General features: G+C 43.9%; 1 protein-coding gene across 4 annotated transcripts in view; it reads left to right on the top strand.

The window, feature by feature from the left end:
* LOC135198183 (protein lin-52 homolog) overlaps nucleotides 1-20,377 on the top strand; it is a 157,239-nt gene that overhangs the window by 102,866 nt on the left and 33,996 nt on the right. For all 4 annotated transcript variants that reach the window (XM_064225730.1, XM_064225731.1, XM_064225733.1 and 1 more), the window contains exon 4: nucleotides 18,266-18,364. In XM_064225730.1, coding sequence (XP_064081800.1) covers nucleotides 18,266-18,364 — 99 coding nt within the window. The remainder of the gene's footprint in view (nucleotides 1-18,265; nucleotides 18,365-20,377) is intronic.

The following is a 20,377-nucleotide window of genomic DNA, read 5'->3' as shown; positions in this document are numbered from 1 at the left end:
TTTCTTGTACGGATCAATGTTTTAGGCTTATTGAGTTATGTTTACTAATTACCCTGTAACTACGAAAGTAAGAGGAATTTTGACGAAATATTTCGTATACATATTCTCAATTGCCATATGAAGCTCCATGAATTTTTTCATGACTTTGCATTTTTCGCCCTATACCCCCATATATAAGGGTTCCGGCCGGCCCCCTTAAGCTGTCATCCTTTCATTGAGTTGTGGTGGGTGCGATACAGAACTCGGCTGCTGTCAGCTTTTATGGACAAGTGTTGCTTTCTGTCTCCAAGGGTTGCGGAGAAAGAGCAATCCTTTAAGCTCTTTTGTTTACCTCCTGTCGGCAGCTGAGTCTTCTACTGTTGCCCACTGGCGGAAGAAGAGTTTGAAATGGAGTTGGAGGAACTCCTTCAGGCTGGTTGGCATTTGTTGCAACATTACGCTTTGTTGTATCCTCATTTTGTTGAGGAAAGAGGCCACATAGAGAAGATGTCTTGCTTGCCTTAGCGTATTTCGACGACCTCTAAATATTGGAGAAGAGAACCAACACGTTCTCCTATTAGAGAGCATTTTGTAACTATTTTTGTCCTCAGATGCACAAATCTCCCTTTAGGTCTGCCTTGGCTTGTCATCTTGTGTCTTTTTAAAGTCGCAGAGAGCTGAAGACTGCCTCTTGCGTTACAAACGCTTATTGGTCCTTTAACCGTCTGTAGTAGGAGGTTCGCTTTCTTTCTCTTTCCTGTTGGGAAATGAACTCGAGACTGACAGGCATGCTGAAGGAGTTTCAGTCTAGCTTGTTGAGTTGTTACCCTTTACTTAGCAAAGTTGTCTCATCTCTGCGACTGCTTAGAGAGGTGGAGGCGCCAACCCAGCGAGTTTGTGAAGCCAACTTTAGGGTTTATACTCACTCGGTTTGGAAGAAATGAGAACACTTTCACTTCCTGTCTGATTATGCAGCTCAGTTTAAGGTGATGAGGGATTATCTATTTGTAGTCTTGTTTTATACCTTTCGGGGATAAGTGCAGACTCAGGTTCTGGGATATGGATAGTTGCAACCTCCTAACATGCATGGTGAGACTTGGAACCAGTATCTTACTTGGTGGAGACAGTGAAGGGGAGTTGTGAGTCTTTTTTGGTTGTCCTCCACTGGCATAATCCCCCTCTTATAGCTTCCTTTGTCTTCAGCAGAAATCTCTCATAAGTCTTTTTAGTAGGAGATTGTATATAGTGGGAATGATGGTCCAAGGGTAATTCTTTCGGATGAGCTCCACAAGTAATTGGAGAGGTATTCTTGGACATTTGGAGACTGAATAACAGGAAGTGTCTGCCCAAATACTTTTTGGTTTTCTAGCATGGTTTTAGTGCCTTTTCAAAAAATGGTTAGACTTTTGGTACACATGCAGAATGTATTCTACTTACCAATACATCCACAGTCATGCAAGTTCCTTCAAGATGTTTTTACAAGAAGGTATTGCTGTTCTGTGCACTTTGTTTGAGTTAGTGTGCAGCCCTCTCTCTATAAGTTTTGTCAGGGACTTGTTGCCCTTTGGTGGATGGTGTCGACTTTAGGAGCAAGACACTTCTACTGAATCAATGATTCAAGTTGGCCAACTCTGTCAACAGTATTCCAAAGGCCAAGGACCTGTTGCTTATTCTGGCCCAATTTGTATGCATTATATTTTTAATTCTCTGTATCCCCCTTCTTATCTAGTGATTTATGGATGATACTTAATTATGCATGCTTATCGGTCAAAGATGAATTGGCAAGTGCTGCATGAAGAATTTTAGGCCTGAAGGAAACTTCCTATATGGTAAGGGGTTTTCTGTATTAGGAAACATGGCCTCACTGGGGATTTTTTCAGATAATCATGCTCAATTAATGTACAGTTTCAGCGTAAGAATTACAACTTACAAATAACGTTCATTAAATTTGTAAGTAATCCAGAACCATCTTTGGCTCCAGGACTGTAGGAGGGACTCTGTAACCAAGAATTGTCCATTATCTAACGACCATCAAAAAAGAACCTTAAACTGATTTATCAATCTTAATCTACAATGACCACCAAAAAAAAACAAAAAAAAAAACATGACTGAATGCATCATTTTTAATCTATAGTCCTTCCACAACTATCAAAAGAACCCCAACCTATTTCATCAATCCAAATACTACAGTTTTCCCCAACTATGGTCTCCGAGACTTCTTGAGAGTGGGAGTTAGCTTGCTCAACATCAGCCATTGTTATTTTGTCGATTTCCTTCTTCCTACTGGAGAGATCAACACCTAGCTTTTTTTTTTTCAACTGCTGTTGAATATTCTTTTGTGAAAGTATGTCAAGTTCGGCACCTTTTCGGACTAAGAGCTTTTATTTCTGCAATCTGGCAGCTTCATGTTCTCTCCCCATGTTAACACACTTTTGCCTTATCCCTTCCTCTGTTTTCAACTGTTTTTCTAATTACATATGTCTTTCTTTGGAGTAATTTTGCACTTTGTTTAGATTTTTTGCTCTCAGTATCAAGTAAAGGGGAGCTGCTCCTAATCATTCAATCTTATCTCGCCCAAGCAAACTGTATGTTAAAAAATAAAAAAACAAAGGGTAATTCATACTCACACAGACAACACATTCATAAGCAAAAAATAATAGTTTCAAAAACACAAGCCTCTTCCCACAAATTTTCCATAGTACTACCACCACACTCCCTTCCCTCTTTTATCTTTCATCTCCTGCAGAGAAATACAAAGTAGCCATCTGTCACACGCCTGTCAGATGGGCCATGCAGGTGAGCCTACATAGCCGAGTAGTACCTGGTCTAAGATCTTAGATAGATTAATAGGTGCAAGTTCTCCTCTGTCTCTAGCGAGGGAAGAGAGTGGCTGATAATAACGCAACCCATTGGTTATCTCTAGTTTTTGTCTCCGATGCTCTGGGTTCATCGAAGCCTTTTTCGAGGTAGTGTTGTTACACACATTAATTCTTAAGGTCCAGAAGTCTAATGGTTGAACACAGTTCTTTACACTTTTATTCAGTTTGTCAAAGGCATGGCCTCTTCCTTTGCTCTTATATGACCAGGAAGGAGGCCCAAGTGAGGCGAACCACCAGTAAGTTCAGAAGCTTACTCAGAATCCTCCCACCAAGGAAGTAGTAAGTGTTCCTGTTGTAAAGACCGATGGTTTGTATATTATGTAGGAACAGATGAAAAAATTTTTTTATTTTATTTTATTTAATTTTATTCTTCCTAACTATATAAAAAAATGAGAACTTTACAAGTTATGCCCACCTCAAGCCACACCTCATTCTGCTCCCTTTGCCAAAAGGCAAAGTGATTGCGGTCTAACTGGGTGGGCGGGATTCCCACCCATTGTCGGTAGTTAACTACAGGCTTAACCACATTGTTTAAAGTTAAATGGCCAGTCTTCAGCTGCCCTGAAGTATATTCCTAGTGTAAAAACCTCAGGTTTGTATATTTAGGAAAAATACAGATTACTTTTAAAATTTGTCATATTATAGCTTTTGCTGAAGACCTGCTTCTGATTTAATTTAAAAATGCCTGGTAAGGTGAAACCAAATAATGGAAGGATTACTTTAATTAGTTTTTCATAAATCAAAATTATTTTCCTCATCCATAAATTGAATCGGGTTTTACTAATAGTCACTTACTATAAACAAAACAATCTAATAACTATGCCCTTTTCAGTGTTGAAATCAGAGGTTTTGTAGCCATGGAATGCTCATTATTTTAAATTTGTGGCTCAGTCAATCCCCAAGGAAGATTCATCACCACTTCAGGAATGCTAAATGTTTTCTATGACTGTAAAATTCAATTCTAGGTAACCTGTGTCTTTTGGACATTGTACGTTTTGTCTTTAACAGGTGTTGGTCAAACTGGGTCTGTCATTTCCATGTTGTAATGCATGGTTGAACAAAAGACATCAATCACAGTATTGGAATGGGATATAAGTTTGATGATGTAGGTTCATACTAAGATCCTTAGTGCATATTTAAATCCATAATGCATTTAGTTTTAAATGCTTCTTCCTCATAGGCTGACCTTACTTACTGCCATTATGTTTTGGATAATGAAAGTTTTTAAAATTTTAAGTTTTACGGTAATTGTGCAGTGATATATGATCAGTATACAGCTTCAGGTCTGTATAACTGGGTCAGCAGTCTTACTTTTTATTGCTTAAGATACATTTACATTGTGGCAGTTTACTGGTGACAGTAGCTAGTGGCCAGTAAATTATCCCTGCTAGTGGACTGTCCTAGATAGTTTACTGGCCTGGACTGTGGACAGTAGAGTTGCTGTCCAGGCTACTTTACTGTCCACAGTCCAGTCATGTGACTTAAGTGTGGAACTTTCCCTGTGTAATTGCCAACTACCCACTGGACAATAATCATCATAATCCCATGAAATCAAGATGTCAGAGAAGTGAAATTCTGAGGAAATTATTAATTTTGTACATGGAACTTACCCAGCAGATATATACTTAGCTATAGACTCCGTCGTCCCCGACAGAAATTTGAATTTCGCGGCACACGCTGCAGGTAGGTCAGGTGATCTACCGCCCCTGCCGCTGGGTGGCAGGAATAGGAACGATTACCGTTCTAGAACCAGATTTTCTCTGTCGCGGTAGTGTCAACATACGTTGTTGCTACCTCCTGACTTGATTTTCGTTTTTCATCGCCATCGACCTTCTGGGCTGTCTTTTGCAGGGAAGTACTGGGTCTTTGGTTTGGCATACGCTTTTATAATTTTTTAATGAATTTGGTTCGAAAATTTCGAAAATATATTACATGAAACTACCGAATTTTTCGGTAGACACTTATATTTTGCAATAAGGGAAATATTGATTTTTTTTTTTTTTCACTAATACGTGTATAAGTGTTAGAACTTGATGAAGGAAATATAAGATCTAACTTCCTACTTTAGGAAGTCAGAAAGCATATAACTAGATACGCTTCCTTTAGAAGCTTTAAGAGCTCTCGTACTAACGAGCAGTTAGAGTATTGGCAATTCTAGTAGTTGTTGCATCCTCATCACCTTCTTACTCCACAGAATCTACAAATTCATATGTGCAAATTTGAAGATAAATGGATGGAGCTCAAAAGGCGAGCTCTAAAAAGGTAAGAAGTGAATATAGTGTTCCCAGTGCAGTGGAGGGTGCGTCTGATCGGCTCCGTAGCGCTTCCAGGCCTAGACCTCTTCCAAACTCCCAGACCCAGTGGAGGAGGAAAGTCGACAGCCGCAGGAAGGTTAGGGAGAACCCCCACCGGTCAGGCGTCCCCTCGGCAGGTTCTGTAGAACGTCCCAGACTGCCAAGGATAGCCATTGATAAGGCATCCTTAAAAAAGTGCGTCTCTTCATCTTACATCCGAAAAGACGAAGAATGTATGTTTGGAGCGATGATCTAGCGCGTTCTCTGAAAACTAAGAGAACACTGAGGCCAGCCGCTGCCAGGAAGCCGCGTTCCAGCAAGCTAGCGTGAGCTACGTTCCTATAGCCAGCAGCGAGGCGCGTTCCAGCTAACAGACTAGCGCGAGCCGCGTTCCTACAACCAAACGCGAGCCGCGTTCTAGAAAATTTTTCTTGGCGCAAGGCGCCTTCAAAGAGACGAAGCGCCAGCCTGGCGCAAATTGCGCCAGAAAAACAGACGGCTAGAGCAAGGAGCCTTACAGTAGAGTGGCAATCAGAACGATCCTTCCATTGAACGTTTCCGGGCAAGAGGCTCTTTCTAAAAGGGGTCTAGTAGGCGCTCGGAACTGTCAGGGCGCACGGGACCTTCCACGCAAGCGGAACGTTCCAGGAGCGAGTCTCCTTTCTAGCGTGCGGAACATTCCAGGCGCGCGGAACATTCCAGGCGCTAGGTGCAAGGATCCAGGCACCAGAATATCCTTTCTCTATCTGCCTCGGCAGGAAAGAAGGTAGTAGAGTATCTGCTGTGTGAGAATACGATACGGCAAATCATAAGCACATACCGTAGTTACTTCTTTGCTGAGCAACTCAGTTACCAGTATCCTTCCAGGAATTTCCTAGGAAGGACTACGCTTAAAGGGATTGTTAAGACAACACCTACTTAGCTTCTAGATTTATCGAAGTCTTGTTTCGCATTATAAGAACTTCCTGAAGTTCGATAATAATTTTATAAGATTCCTTTATTAAATGGAGTAGCTGGCAACTCTGGAAGAGTAAGGCCAGTCGGCTAACGAGACTGCTATCGCTTAGACACAACGCAGTATCATGTAGGTGTCGGTCATGAGTGGTCGGTAACATGTCTCTCCTGCGGGATGGAATGAATAACCGTGTCTCTCCCCTACAATCGTGGTTTTAGCCTCTGATTGAGGGGATAGTTAAGCAAACATAAATAAAATATTGTCTGCCTTTTGCTAAGAAGCTTTCAATAAGAAAGATATTACAACATTTCAATGCTGTTTACCGTAGGTAACATTTTTAAAAGATTCTAACGCAGCGGAACTCTATATTGTATAATGCTCTCATGCTTACGAAAGCATGGCTTATTAGAGTACATGCTTAGTGAGAAGATGAATGTAGTAGAGAATTCACTTTAAGACTACGGTATGGTCAAGTCTTATGCACATACCGAGGTTAACTACAGAATTCCTAGTATCCTTACAAAGGTTTCCTAGATTAATGCTGTTTACCACAATGTGACAGTATTATAAAGGATTCTAATACGGCAGCGCGCGATATATATAATTCTCTCATCCTTTCGAGAAACGCACACAACCTTTTTAAATTCGGATATTGCTCAAGAGAAGTTGGGCGAGTCGGATGGGAAACATTCTCTTAGTGGCAGAAGTTGTTTCCCTGAATGGACTATACTACGCATATAAAAGTTTTTTCCCACTAAGAACGGAATTAACATGTGAAGGATGTCGGGTACCATAAAGGCATAGATGTTATGGCACATAACCTAAAAAGAACTAGAAGGAAGCGCCAGCCTGGCGCAAATTGCGCCAGAAGCGCCTGCCGCGCCAGAAGCACCATCCAAGATATTTTCTCGTTTTAGCGAGTTATTAACCTAAGAGTCCAGTAGCCTCTCGGACAGCAGGCTCGGTAACGGCAAGATTCGTTCCTGATTTCGTTACCCATTTAATCGAAAAGGGGTCGCTTACAAGGAATGATGAAATGATTTATTTTAATCACTTAGGCCAATTCCACGACACTCTCATATCGCAAAGAGCATCGAGAATCTCTTTTTTCGCCCCTGTTCGCGTTAACAAAAGAGAACCTATTTGGGAACAGACACGGAACGTAACGATCCTTAAGAGGTTCGATGCAAGATTTTGCATGTCCGTGAGAACCTTCTCGATCGAAGATAATAACTGTTAACGTATGTCTAACACTTATTGAAAAGAGTTGTGAGAACCTGCGGAAAGTCTTCTTCATAGATCTCTTTGTAAGATAGAAGACGAACAGGCTTCCTTTAGACTGCTTCTTTTTCTCGAACCAAGAGAGGTAGCAATATAAGACATCTTTAAATTTAAAGAAGGGGAATAAACTTTAGCCTTTTTTTTCCCCTAGTTATAAATTCTTAACAGATATTAAGATAACTGGGCGTCAAAGGAAGAGAGGATGTATGCCTCATTTTGGCCTTAGAGAGGTTGGATTCACAGAAGTCACGTTCTTCTCACAGCATGTTTCGTAAGGCTTTTCCAAAAGTATCTGGATATTCTATCAGAATCTATTATAAATAGACCTATAAAACCTCTCCACTCTGAGTCTGTCCGCGTGCAGACTGACCAGAAGTGGACATGAATGAGAGGTTTTTTCAAGGTAAATGACAATAGTCATGGCTAAGACATAGAATTGCTGCAGATCATGCTAGATGGAATGAGGAAACTGTCCTCTTCCGATACCTCTGTGAACCACATAGCGAGGTTTTTTTCTTCACTTTCAGAGGGAAGAATCACCTATGTATATATCTGCTATCAAAGAACGCAGTAAAAGGCCATACTCTGTCTCTACAAAGGGAATTAGAGATAACAGAGGATTAAGATCTTCGGGATCTTATACGATACCGCAATACGACAAGAGTAGGATATCATGTACTTCGAATGGGATTTTTTTTGTGGCCACAGATTCCGTGTTCCGACAAAATGGAACTGCTCCTCATCAAACTTCTTTGAGGAAGTTTATGAAGGAATTCTTTGTTTCTCTTAGCCCTAAACGACCAAGAAGACAAGTGAATTTTTGTACAAGTAACTTACCCAGCAGATATACTTAGCTATAGACTCGGTCGTCCGACAGAATTTCAAAACTCGCGGCACACGCGACAGGTAGGTCAGGTGATCCACCATTCCCGCCGCTGGGTGGCGGGGTCTGGAACTATTCCCGTTTTCTAAGCCATAATTTCTCTGTCGGTTGAACGGACAACACCTATTGTTCGTTCCTCCATCTTGGATTTCAACTCGTTTGCCGAGAATTTGGATTGGTTTTTTGGTGACGTATTCTGTTTTTTCTCTGGCTTGGCATACGCTTATTGTGGACTGTTTTTCGACTTTGGTTTTGACTACTCTTTCACGATGTCTGACGCTAAGGCTTCACCTATGTTTAGAGTTTGCAGTAGGGAAGACTGTAAGGTTAGGCTGCCTAAATCGGCATTAGATCCGCATAGTATTTGCGCTAAATGCAGGGAGAATGAATGTTCTTTTATTAACACCTGTGTGGAATGCGAGAACCTTACGGAGCTTGAATGGAAGGAATTATCATCATATGTTAGGAAGCTTGAGAGAGATAGAGTGAGGAAGGCTTCAGCTAGGTCATCTAGTAGATCTTGCTCCTTAGAACAAGAAATTAACTCTCCTTCTAACAATTTTCCCCCCTTAGCCTCAGCTGCTTCTCCCTGTTCTGAATCCAAAGATTCTTCATCAGAGAGGGAAAATGTAAAAGCTTCAATTAAGAAACTTCAAGCTCAGCTACGAGCTCTAAACCAAGGTAAGAGTGGTGATAGTGACTTGTGCAGTGTCCCCAGTGCAGTGGAGGGGGCGTCTGACCGGTTCCTCATTGCTCCTAGGCCTAGACCTCTTCCAAACTCCCAGGACCAGGGGAGGAGGAATGTCGAAAGCCGCAGGGAGGATGCAGAACATCCCCAACGGTCAGGCGTCCCTTCGGCAGATCCTGTTGTTAAGTCCCAGGCTGCCTCGGATTGCCGCAGAAAAGGCGTCCTAAAGGAGTGTTTTTCGGCCTCAGACTCTTCCTCTCCTAAACGAGGATGGAGTTCGGCCTCCCGTTCGCGCCCTTTGAAGAGAGCCTGGAAGGCGCCTAAAGGAGACGCTGCTGACTCCAGCCCAGAGCGTTTTCCCGAGGATTGGCCTTCGGGACCTAAGAGGACTAGACAAGAGGAGCCTGCTCTTCAGGATCCGACCAAGAAGTTTTTGGTTAATCTGCAAGAGCAGTTAGCGTCGCTCGTAGGCTCTTTTGCTAAGGACTCTACAAGGAGGAAGGATGTCTCGCTCCCTGTGAAGAGTTCCGCTAAGCGTCCTTCTTCGTATAGGAGAGAACTCTCACGATCTCCAGGGCGTTTATCGCCTTCGTCAAGGGACTCGTCGGATAGGAGTTGTTCTCCTGAGAGAGCCCTTTCGCCCTATAGGCTGGCTTCCCCGAAGCGCCCTCTTAGACACAGCGCATCGAGCAGAAGTCTCGAGCGGTTTAGCTACAAGGAACCGGAAAACCGATTTAGGTATCAGGATCCCTTGGGTCTTCAGGACCAGGAGCCAGACAGGCGCAAAGAGGCAGCAAGACGCAAGAAAGGACGTCAAGAGCCTCTTAGAACGCTGGATTCAGGACGTCAGGATTCTGCTAGAAGGCAGGAATCAGGACGCTATGAGTCAGGGCGCCAGGAGTCAGGGCGCCAGGAGTCAGGGCGCCAGGAGTCAGGGCGCCACGAGTCAGGGCGTCAGGAGTCAGGGCGCCAGGAGTTAGGGCGCCAGAAAACAGGACGCCAGGAGTACGTTAGGCGTCAAGTGTTAGGGCGCCAAGAGCCTGTTAAGCGTCAGGAATCAGGACGCGGGGATCTGTTCAAGCGCCCTGAATCAGGACGCCAGGAGCCTAGCAAGCGCCACGAACCCGACGAACCTAGACAACAAGAGTCTAGTAGGCACAAGAGTGTTGCCGACAGACAGGAGCCTCACTCTTCGTATAGGAGTGCTAATGTTCCGCACTCCCCTTCTCGGGAAAGGAGTTCTTCTCCCGGGAAGAGCCAGATCACTCCAAAACGATCTCCTTCTGTAGATCAGTTGGACCAGGTATCGGAAGACGAAGAGCCTGTAGATGTAGCAGTTTCGGACTACAAGAGACTTTCTCTTTTGCTGCTAAAGGAGTTCGGAGACTCCCTTCATCCTGCGGACCCTCCTTCACCAGGATCGTTGATGTCCAGCACTAAAGCTCTCAAATCGTCTTCCTTCGTTAAGATGCGCCCCGCTCTTTGTATGAAAAAGGCATTGAAAACTTTTTCAGAGTGGTTGACTTCCAGAAGGGAAGCGGGCAAGACAGTTTTTTCCTGCCCTCCTTCCAAGTTAACAGGCAAACCAGGAAGGTGGTACGAGACCAAAGAGCCGATGGGGTTAGGCCTGCCTTCTTCCGCGGATGCGGATTTTGCTTCCTTAGTGGACTCTTCTAGGAGGAAGTCGTTGCTGTCTGCTAAGGCGACTTGGGGCATGTGTGAGCTGGACCACCTTCTAAAGGGCCTCTTTAAAACCCTTGAAGTCTTCAACTTTATGGACTGGGCGTTAGGAGCATTAGCGAAGAGAGCTCAGGACACGGACTTTGTTTCCATGGAGGAACTTTCGAGCGTCCTGGCTTGCCTGGACAGAGCGGTCATGACGGTTCTGTGGAAGTTGCCTCTCTTTTTGGGACGGGAGTTTTGAAGAAGAGATCTGTCTTTAGCTCTTTCTTAGCAAGAGCAGTATCACCCTTGCAAAGGACATCTCTTCTTTTTGCTCCTTTATCCCCGCACCTTTTTCCACAAGAGACGGTTAGAGAGGTTTCGAAATCTCTTACGGAGAAGGCAACTCAAGATCTACTCACGCACTCAGCCAAGAAGTTTAGGCCGGCAGTGCCGATAGAGAAGAAAGAGAGACCCTCTTTTGTTCAGCCCTTTCAGGGGCCTCCTCCTCTAGAGCCCCTCTTAGAGGTCGAAGACCAGAGAGAAAGAGTAGACCATCTAGAAGGTCCTTCGGGAAGTCTAGATGAAACAGCAAGTCCTCCAGACGAAAGTAGGCGCCAGGCTACTCCACTTTGCCAAAGTCTGGGCGCAGAAGGGAGCGGACTCCTGGTCCCTCTCTATCCTGAAAAAAGGATACTTGATCCCCTTCAGGGAAAATCCTCCCTTGACGACAACTCCAAGGGAGTTAACCGCCAGATACTCGGATCCGGTCCGAAAGCTTGCTATGTTGCAAGCAGTGGAACAGATGATTTCCAAGGAAGCAGTAGAACTGGTTCAAGATCTCCAGTCCCCAGGATTCTACCAATCGGCTATTCCTGGTACCGAAAGCATCGGGGGGATGGAGACCAGTTCTAGACGTCAGTGCCCTGAATTTCTTTGTCTTGAAGAAGAAATTTTCAATGGAGACGTCTTCCTCTGTTCTATCTGCTCTTCGTCCAGGGGACTGGATGGTGTCCCTGGACCTTCAGGATGCGTATTTCCATGTGCCAATTCATCCGGCAGCAAGGAAATATCTGAGGTTCATGTTCCAAGGGAAAGTGTTCCAGTTCCGAGCGATGTGCTTCGGACTTTCGACTGCTCCTCAAGTCTTACGGACATCATGAAGGAATGTAGCTTATTGGCTACATCTGGAAGGGATCAGGATCTCGTTATATCTGGACGATTGGCTAATAAGAGCCCAATCGGAGAAAAAATGTCTGGAGGACCTTTTAGTGACTCTAAAGTTGACAAAGTCCTTAGGACTTTTAGTAAATCACGAGAAATCCATGCTGACTCCCCAGCAAAGTATTGTCTATCTGGGGATTCAGATGGATTCTCGGGATTTTCTAGCGTATCCTTCGCAGGAAAGGAGAGAACGCTGCCTAGAAAAGGTGTCAGTCTTCTTAAGGAAAGAACATTGTTCCGCGAGGGAATGGATGAGCTTGCTGGGGACCCTCTCTCGATGGAACAGTTCGTTTCCTTAGGAAGACTTCACCTACGACCCCTTCAATTTTATCTGAAGGAGAAGTGGGATTGGAAGTCCAACAATCTGGGAGAGACTTTTCCCAATCTCGAAACGGATCAAGGAGAATATCCGTTGGTGTTAGATCCACAGAAACTAAGCAAAGGAATCTCCCTTCGCTTACAGAACCCGCGCCTAGCGTTGTTTGCAGACGCCTCAGATTCAGGGTGGGGAGCGACCCTAGGTTCGCAAGAAGTTGTCAGGCATTTGGGAAGGAGAACAAGTGTCCTGGCACATCAACAAGAAAGAGCTAACAGCCATTCATCTAGCTTTGGTTCATTTCGAGGAACAGGTCTCAGGTCTGGGGATTCAGATTCACTCGGACAACACAACAGCCCTCGCTTATATAAAGAAGCAAGGGGGGACGCATTCCTTTTCCCTGTACGAATCAGCAAAGGATCTGCTGATTTGGGCACAGGAAAGGAAGATCTCTCTCCTCACAAGGTTTGTGCAGGGAGAGAAAAATGTCCGGGCAGATCTGTTAAGCAGAAAAGAACAAGTCCTACCCACGGAATGGACTCTCAATCCTCAGATTTGCCAACAACTTTGGCATCTGTGGGGAAGGCCCAATATAGACCTGTTCGCGACCAACAAGAATCACAGATTAGAAAACTATTGCTCCCCGATCTCGGATCCTCAAGCAGTAGCAGTAGACAGCTTTCTGCTAGATTGGACGGGCTTGGATGCGTACGCCTTCCCTCCTTTCAAGATAGTAGGAGAAGTGTTGAGGAAGTTCGCTTGCTCGGAAGGAACAAGAATGACCCTCATCGCTCCCTTTTGGCCGGCTCTCGATTGGTTCACAGAGGTGCTGGAGTGGTTAGTGGATTTTCCAAGATCGCTTCCACTAAGGAACGATCTTCTCAAACAACCCCACTTCGACAGGTTTCACAAAAACCTCCCCGCTCTAAGTCTGACCGCCTTCAGACTGTCGAAGGACTTGTCAGAGCAAGGGGCTTTTCACGAGAAGTGGCGAAGGCTATTGCAAGAGCCAGAAGAGTCTCCACTTCTAAAGTATATCAGTCGAAGTGGGAGTTGTTTAGAAGATGGTGTAGGGAAAAGAAAATATCCTCCTCCAGTACCTCTGTAACTGAAATCGCAGATTTTCTCCTATATTTGAGAAAAGACTGTAACCTGGCAGTTTCAACAGTGAAGGGTTACAGAAGTATGCTGGCCTCAGTTTTTTCGACATAGAGGAATAGATCTGACAAACAATAAAGATCTTCATGACCTTATAAGGTCTTTTGAGACCACGAAAGAACATGTAATCAAGAAGCCTAGCTGGAACTTGGATGTGGTCCTCAAGTTTCCTAATGTCGGAAAAATTCGTACCGTCTCACGCAGCTTCGTTTAGGGACTTAACAAGAAAGTCTTTATTCCTTTTTGCGTTAGCAACAGCCAAGAGAGTGAGCGAGTTGCAAGCTTTGGAAGGTAAAGTGGGGTTTAAGAAAGATTCAGCGATTTGCTCCTTTCAACCATTTTTTCTAGCGAAAAATGAAAATCCCTCAAAGCCTTGGCCAAGAAGCTTTGAGATAAAAGGAATATCTTCATTAACAGGGAGAGAACTAGAAAGGACTTTGTGTCCAGTCAGGGCACTCAAGTTCTACCTGGAGAAGAAGAAGTTGCTGAAAGGTACAGAAGAAAGTCTTTGGTGCTCTGTAAGAGATCCGAAAAGAGCGATTTCTAAGAACGCCCTTACATTCTTCATAAAAGATGTAATAAGGGAAGCTCACCTTAAATGCGAAGAAGAGCATTTCAAGGTTCTCAGAGTGAGAGCTCATGAAGTGAGAGCCATAGCTACGTCGATGGCTTTTCACAAAACATGGTCGCTTCAGGCTCTTATAGAGTCGACATTTTGGAGATGTAATTCGGTGTTCGCCTCGAATTACCTAAGAGATGTTAAAATTTCGTACGAAAAGTGCTTTGCTCTGGGAGCGTATGTTTCGGCGAATTCAGTGCTGGGAGAAGGGGCTGAGGCTAATCCTTCCTATTTAGTTTAAGGCTTAAATTACTGTTTATTGGTGGTTGTTTTTATTGGTTAATTGTCAGAGGGAATAGGGACCCTCTTACAATTTATAGATTGTAACAAGACTAACATGGTCAGGTGATCGGGATTGGCTTCAGTGCTCTTTGTGATTTGTTTAATAACCTTAACTCTGTCATGTAAGAGGGCGAGTCTCCATTGATATGACAAAAGGTCAAGGCTCTACCATGTAAGTGGGTCAGCCCCCATTGGTACGATCCAGTATAGGCTCTGTCGCGTAAGCGGGCTAGCCCCCATTGACACGATCCAAAGAGTTATTCAACCATAGGTTCATTCCTCGTTGAAAACTCTTGAGGCAAGCAGACTCATCGACAGTAGTCATGAAGTCTTCAGCCCAATAAGGTAGGAACTATGGATTATGTTATCCAAGAACATAGGTTGTTTTTTCCCTGTTTTTTAATGTATTTAGTTAAGTATTATTTTGTTTTTAGCTGTCTCTTGCCCGCCACCAAGGGTGCCAATCAGCTAAGTATATATCTGCTGGGTAAGTTACTTGTACAAAAATGATATTGTTAAGATACAATAAAGTTTTGTACATACTTACCTGGCAGATATATACGATTAATGGCCCACCCAGCCTCCCCTCAGGAGACAGGTGTAAGAGAAATTATGGCTTAGAAAACGGGAATAGTTCCAGACCCGCCACCAGCGGCGGCGGGAATGGTGGATCACCTGACCTACCTGTCGCGTGTGCCGCGAGTTTTGAAATTCTGTCGGGACGACCGAGTCTATAGCTAAGTATATATCTGCCAGGTAAGTATGTACAAAACTTTATTGTATCTTAACAATATCATTTTTTGTGCATTGGAATCTCGCATCAGATTCAATGGAGACTCGGCAATGGGTTCTTGCCAGCATAGTATGTCTGGCAAAAGAAATAAATCCCTCTATTCCTGACGCAACGCTTTCAGATAGAAGTTTAGTTGCCCAGGCAGGGTACTTACATTTTCATCTACAGAAGAAGAGATGGTTTAAACGTTTGCCTACAGAGTCTTCGGGGTGCGATGAGGGCTCAAATGCTTCCCAGAAGGTATTCAGAAGGATACAATAGAGGCTAGAAATCAGGGTTCCGCCCAATTTCAGCTCAGAGTCTCCTTCGACTTCCAGACTCCTTCCCTTCCTTCGGGCAAGGATAGGGAAGATTCTGCAACGAGGAACCTCATCAACATGTAAGAAGAGATCTCGTTAGCAAAAGAAGTGTTCACGAAGGATCCTCCTCGGAGGAAGACTCTTCTCTCTCGTATTGTTAGATATCCTGTCGTCTACTGGTGTAGCTGACTAAAATCACCTCCCCTTGCCAGGGGCCAAAAGCTCAAAGGGGAAGAATTTCTTCCACCCTTCTCCAGTCTCCTGATAAACTATGTGGTTGTTCAGGACTCTCGGACAATGTAGCGCCAGCCAAGCGCCAAATGCCAATACAGGCGAAAAACGCCAGAGGCGGACAGTTCCAAGGAACTCTGTCATGGTCGGATACTGAGAAGGAGCGGGCCTCCAACCTGGCGCAAATGCACCAGAGGCGAACAAATCGGACAGATATAAGAGTGTCCGATGTGGACATTGCCAGACAGCCTAGAGACTCTTCCAAGCTCGAAGCTCCAGCAAGTGTGGAGGAGCCAAGCCAGGCGCGAGGCGCCAGCCAGGCTCTAGGAGCCAGCCAGGCTCTAGGAGCCAGCCAGGCTCTAGGAGCCAACCAGGCTCTAGGAGCCAACCAGGCTCTAGGAGCCAGCCAGGCTCTAGGAGCCAGCCAGGCTCTAGGAGCCAGCCAGGCTCTAGGAGCCAGCCAGGCTCTAGGAGCCAGCCAGGCTCTAGGAGCCAGCCAGGCTCTAGGAGCCAACCAGGCTCTAGGAGCCAGCCAGGCTCTAGGAGCCAGCCAGGCTCTAGAAGCCAGCCAGTGCCAGGCTCCTTCAAGGCTAGGCTCCAGTCAGGATTGAGGATCCATCCAGACGCAAGGCTCCTTCCAGTAAAGAGAAACCTAAAGCTCTGTCATGTAAGAGGGCTAGTCCCCATTGATATGATACAGGTAAGGCTCTGCCATGTAAGTGGGTCAGCCCCCATTGGCACGATCCGAGAAGGCTCTGTCGTGTAAGCGGGCTAGCCCCCATTGACATGATCCAGAAGGGTTTGTCAGTCATAGGTCCCTACCTCGCTGAAACTCTTGAGGCATGCAGACTCATAGACAGTAATCATGAAGTCTTCTGCCAGGCTCCAGGTGCCTTCCAGGCGCAAGGCACCAGCCAGACGCAATGCTCCAGCCAGGCGCGAGGCGCTAGCCAGGAAGGAGGAGCCAATCAGGCACCAGCCAGGCGCGAGGCGCCAGCCAGGCGCAAGGCGCCATCTAGGCGCGAGGCTCCAGCCAGGCTCTAGGCGCCATTCAGGCGCAAGGCTCCAGCCAGGCGCGAGGCGCTAGACAGGCTCTAGGCGCCTGCCAGGCACGAAGCGCTAGCCAGGCTCCAGGCTTCACCCAGAAGAGATCTATATCAAAGAACGCCCTGGCCTTCTTTGAGACATTGTGATCTCCTAAGCACTTGATAAGTGCATTGATGATTCCTTCAAACAGCTGAGAATTAAAAGTGCATGAAGTGCGAGCTTTTCCGAATTCTTGTTCTTTCCCTAACAATATGTCATAAGGACATATTAGCTGTCACATACGGGAGATGCAACTCTGTGTTTGACTTCCCATTATCCGAAGGATGTCAAGATAACCTTCGAGGGATCCTTCTCTCTTGGTTGATACGTGTCTGCGGATACATTGCTGGGATAGGGAGCAGATACTGATCCTTAACTAGTGAGTTAAATTTTATTTAACGTCGTGTTTTTTCTTTGGGTTGTTTGAAAGGAGTTTGTAGATAACTCTTTTCAACTTAAGCACTAACCCTCGTGTTAGGATCAGGTGATCGGGATCGGTGTTGTGCTCCTTAATTATGCCACTAGGCATAGGCATATTGTCATGTAAGAGGCTCTGTCGATGGAAATGGATAAGACCCCATCGACAGACCCACAAGAACTCTTAGCCATAGGTCACATCCTCGCTGAGCTCTTGAGGCGAAGCAGATTCCTAGGCATTAGCCATGGAGTCTTCCGCCTGATCAAGTAGGAACCCAAGGTTTTATTTATTTATTACCTACAACGTATGTTGTTTACCTGTCTATTCAGTAAATAGTTGTCTCTTTCCCACCACCAAGGGTGTCAATCAGCTAAGTATATATCTGCTGGGTAAGTTCCATGTACAAAAATGATATATTGTTAAGATACAATAAAGTTTTGTACATACTTACCTGGCAGATATATACGATTGATGGCCCACCCAACCTCCCCTCAGGAGACAGGTGGAAGAGAAAATCTGGTTCTAGAACGGTAATCGTTCCTATTCCTGCCACCCAGCGGCAGGGGCGGTAGATCACCTGACCTACCTGCAGCGTGTGCCGCGAAATTCGAATTTCTGTCGGGGACGACGGAGTCTATAGCTAAGTATAATTCTGCCAGGTAAGTATGTACAAAACTTTATTGTATCTTAACAATATCATATTTCTGAATTTATATGAAGGTTTTGAATGTCCGTGAAACATTAGGCATTCAGATATGTATATGAGACATGTAGCTCACATTGGACTGAGAGATGCTCTGGTTAAAGAAGCCCGGCATTTTGAAGAAACGTGAAAAACAATAAACAAAAAAGTTGGTTACTGGCTGCAATTATTGTCCCATAGTATTTTCCTTGTGTTAAAGCTTACTGTCCATCCTTGTGTTAAAGCTTACTGTCCCATAGTACTGTCCTTGTGTTAAATATTACTTTCAGGAATGTTATCTTGCCACCATCTACTGGCACCATTAAACTCTCCTTGTGTAAATGTACCTTTAGATCCAGAATGGATACTGCATAGTACAAATTTAAAAATGAGTTTATCTCCAGAATGTATCTAGATATAAATAGTTTCCCCTCAGAGGCTGCTTTATTGTGTCAAAAACCTGTTTTTGGGACAAATCTGGATTGTTTGATATTTTAAATTTTTTGTCTGTTATAATGATTATGTATTGTTTATAGTTCCAGGAGTTTACGACTTTGCTGCTTTGGTTTCACCACAACTAAGTCCTACTTCACATTGCTTGGATCTAGAGGAACAGGACTACAGTTTACTCTACCGTATGTATCAACCATATGTTTAAGGTTGTAAGCCGATACCTTTGAGTTTAAGGAAATTGTTTAGTTTGTTACCTTATAGTCTCATTTTCTTTGAGGCTGTCACACCTTAAAAGTAATTTGTTAGCATCATACTTTGAAGTAAAAGGTTCTTGAAGTGAATGATGAATTATGTAATTGTATAGGTAAATTATGGCACTGTAATTTCTTGCTTATTCACATGTGTAGAGAAAAAGAAGAGGAGAATACAAAAGTGCCAAGTGCTTGGTTTGACATTCTGAATTGCAGAATTCATCATATAGACTTCAAGGGATGTTGAAAAAATATGAAGCGTATACGTATAAGGTTTGCATCCTACTCTTACCTATGGTAACCTACCCCAAACCTTAGCCTACTCTGTGCAGAGACACACTGAGTCGGTGAGAATTTTATAATAGAATCAAATAGAAATATCCCAGTAAACACATTTAGTACTTAAAGTACACCTAGTGAACACTTTACTTTAGCCAGCAAAATTGCTTGGTCAGGCTATTGCTAATCTTCCTCCTGTGAGTCTTCCAATGGGCACCCATTGTTCAAAACACTCTCTCTCTCTCTCTCTCTCTCTCTCTCTCTCTCTCTCTCTCTCTCTCTCTCTCTCTCTCTCTCTCTCTCTCTCTCTCTCTCTCTCTCTCTCTGATAGAGAGAACTTTTTTTATGTACAGGTCCTGGTTAATGGCGATCCAGTTTTATGGCGCTTGTCTCGTACCATAAAATCGACGATTTATGGCACATAATGGGCCAAGTTGTGGTTATCGGTACCAAAAGGTGCCGATAGTAGAGTTACGGTGCTATAACAAACCTAACAGAGGCGCCATTAACCGAAACCTGGCACCATAAGCACCATAAATTGCAGTTTCGGTTAATGGCGGTTTTCACTTATCAGCACCCTGCCAAGAACGGAACCCCTGCCTGTAACTGGGGACCTCTTGAAACAGTTGAATGTAGTCTACTAATTCTTATGCCCCGTCCGTGGATGTTCCTGGCTCTTACATTGGTAAGACTTCTGTGAAACTGTCCAAGAGGATTTCTTGCCACGCACAAGGAGCTATTAAAAACCATACCATGATAGCACAGTATTATCAAGAATACTAAGATAATAGGGAGGGCTCCTGACCAGCGATGTTTGCAACTGCTCGAGGCACTCCTTATAAAACAAGAAAGGCCCTCGTTGAATACGATACAGGAATTGCTCTTCCTCCCCACCAACTTTTGAAGACCTATGAGTAAGAATAATAGTACAGGTATTCTCCTACTTACGATGGGGTTAGGTTCCGAAAAACCCATCATATGTTGAAAAAATCATATCTCGAATATAGCCTAGCCTACACTAGGGTAATCAGTACCATCCTTATGTATAGGGTAGTGTACCCTACACTACACAGTATACTTATACATATACGGCAAAGTAATTATTAATTTCAGCTAATTCTCTAGGTTCAATGCATATTGGCTCATGATAATTCAGTACTAAGAGAAATTGAATAACATTAACAAATTAGCCTAGCTTATACGATGATAGATACCACGGTAAATCGGACTCAGATTAAGACCGATATCGGCATAATTGAGCGATACCTATCAGGCTGTTCATGCCTACATATAATTATGTTATAAGAAAGTAACGAATATGCATCTTTTCTGTGAATCTTTTAAAAATTATACATTACCCTACCCTATTATATTGTATGCATTCTCATATTATGTATTGTATCATAAAATACTAACAGCAGTCAATGTTTTGGTTTGGAAATCAGCTGATGGCGAATATGAGTTTATTTCATCATATTTAACTCAATTTGGAGCGAATTGTTTTACTTCTAGTTAATATAAAAGAATATCTAGATAATTTACTTATATGAGACAAGGTCATCTTTTTGTTATGGGATGTGTTAATTTTATGTTGTAATATGAATTTATTTCGTCTCTGGTAACTAAATTGTTTTTTTTGTTACCAGATTGCTTTGTGGGCATGTT

Source organism: Macrobrachium nipponense, chromosome 21, assembly GCF_015104395.2.
Source record: "Macrobrachium nipponense isolate FS-2020 chromosome 21, ASM1510439v2, whole genome shotgun sequence".
NCBI lineage: Eukaryota > Metazoa > Arthropoda > Malacostraca > Decapoda > Palaemonidae > Macrobrachium > Macrobrachium nipponense.
The sequence above is the reverse complement of the archived record's forward strand: the minus strand, read 5'-3'. Positions and strand labels throughout refer to the sequence as shown.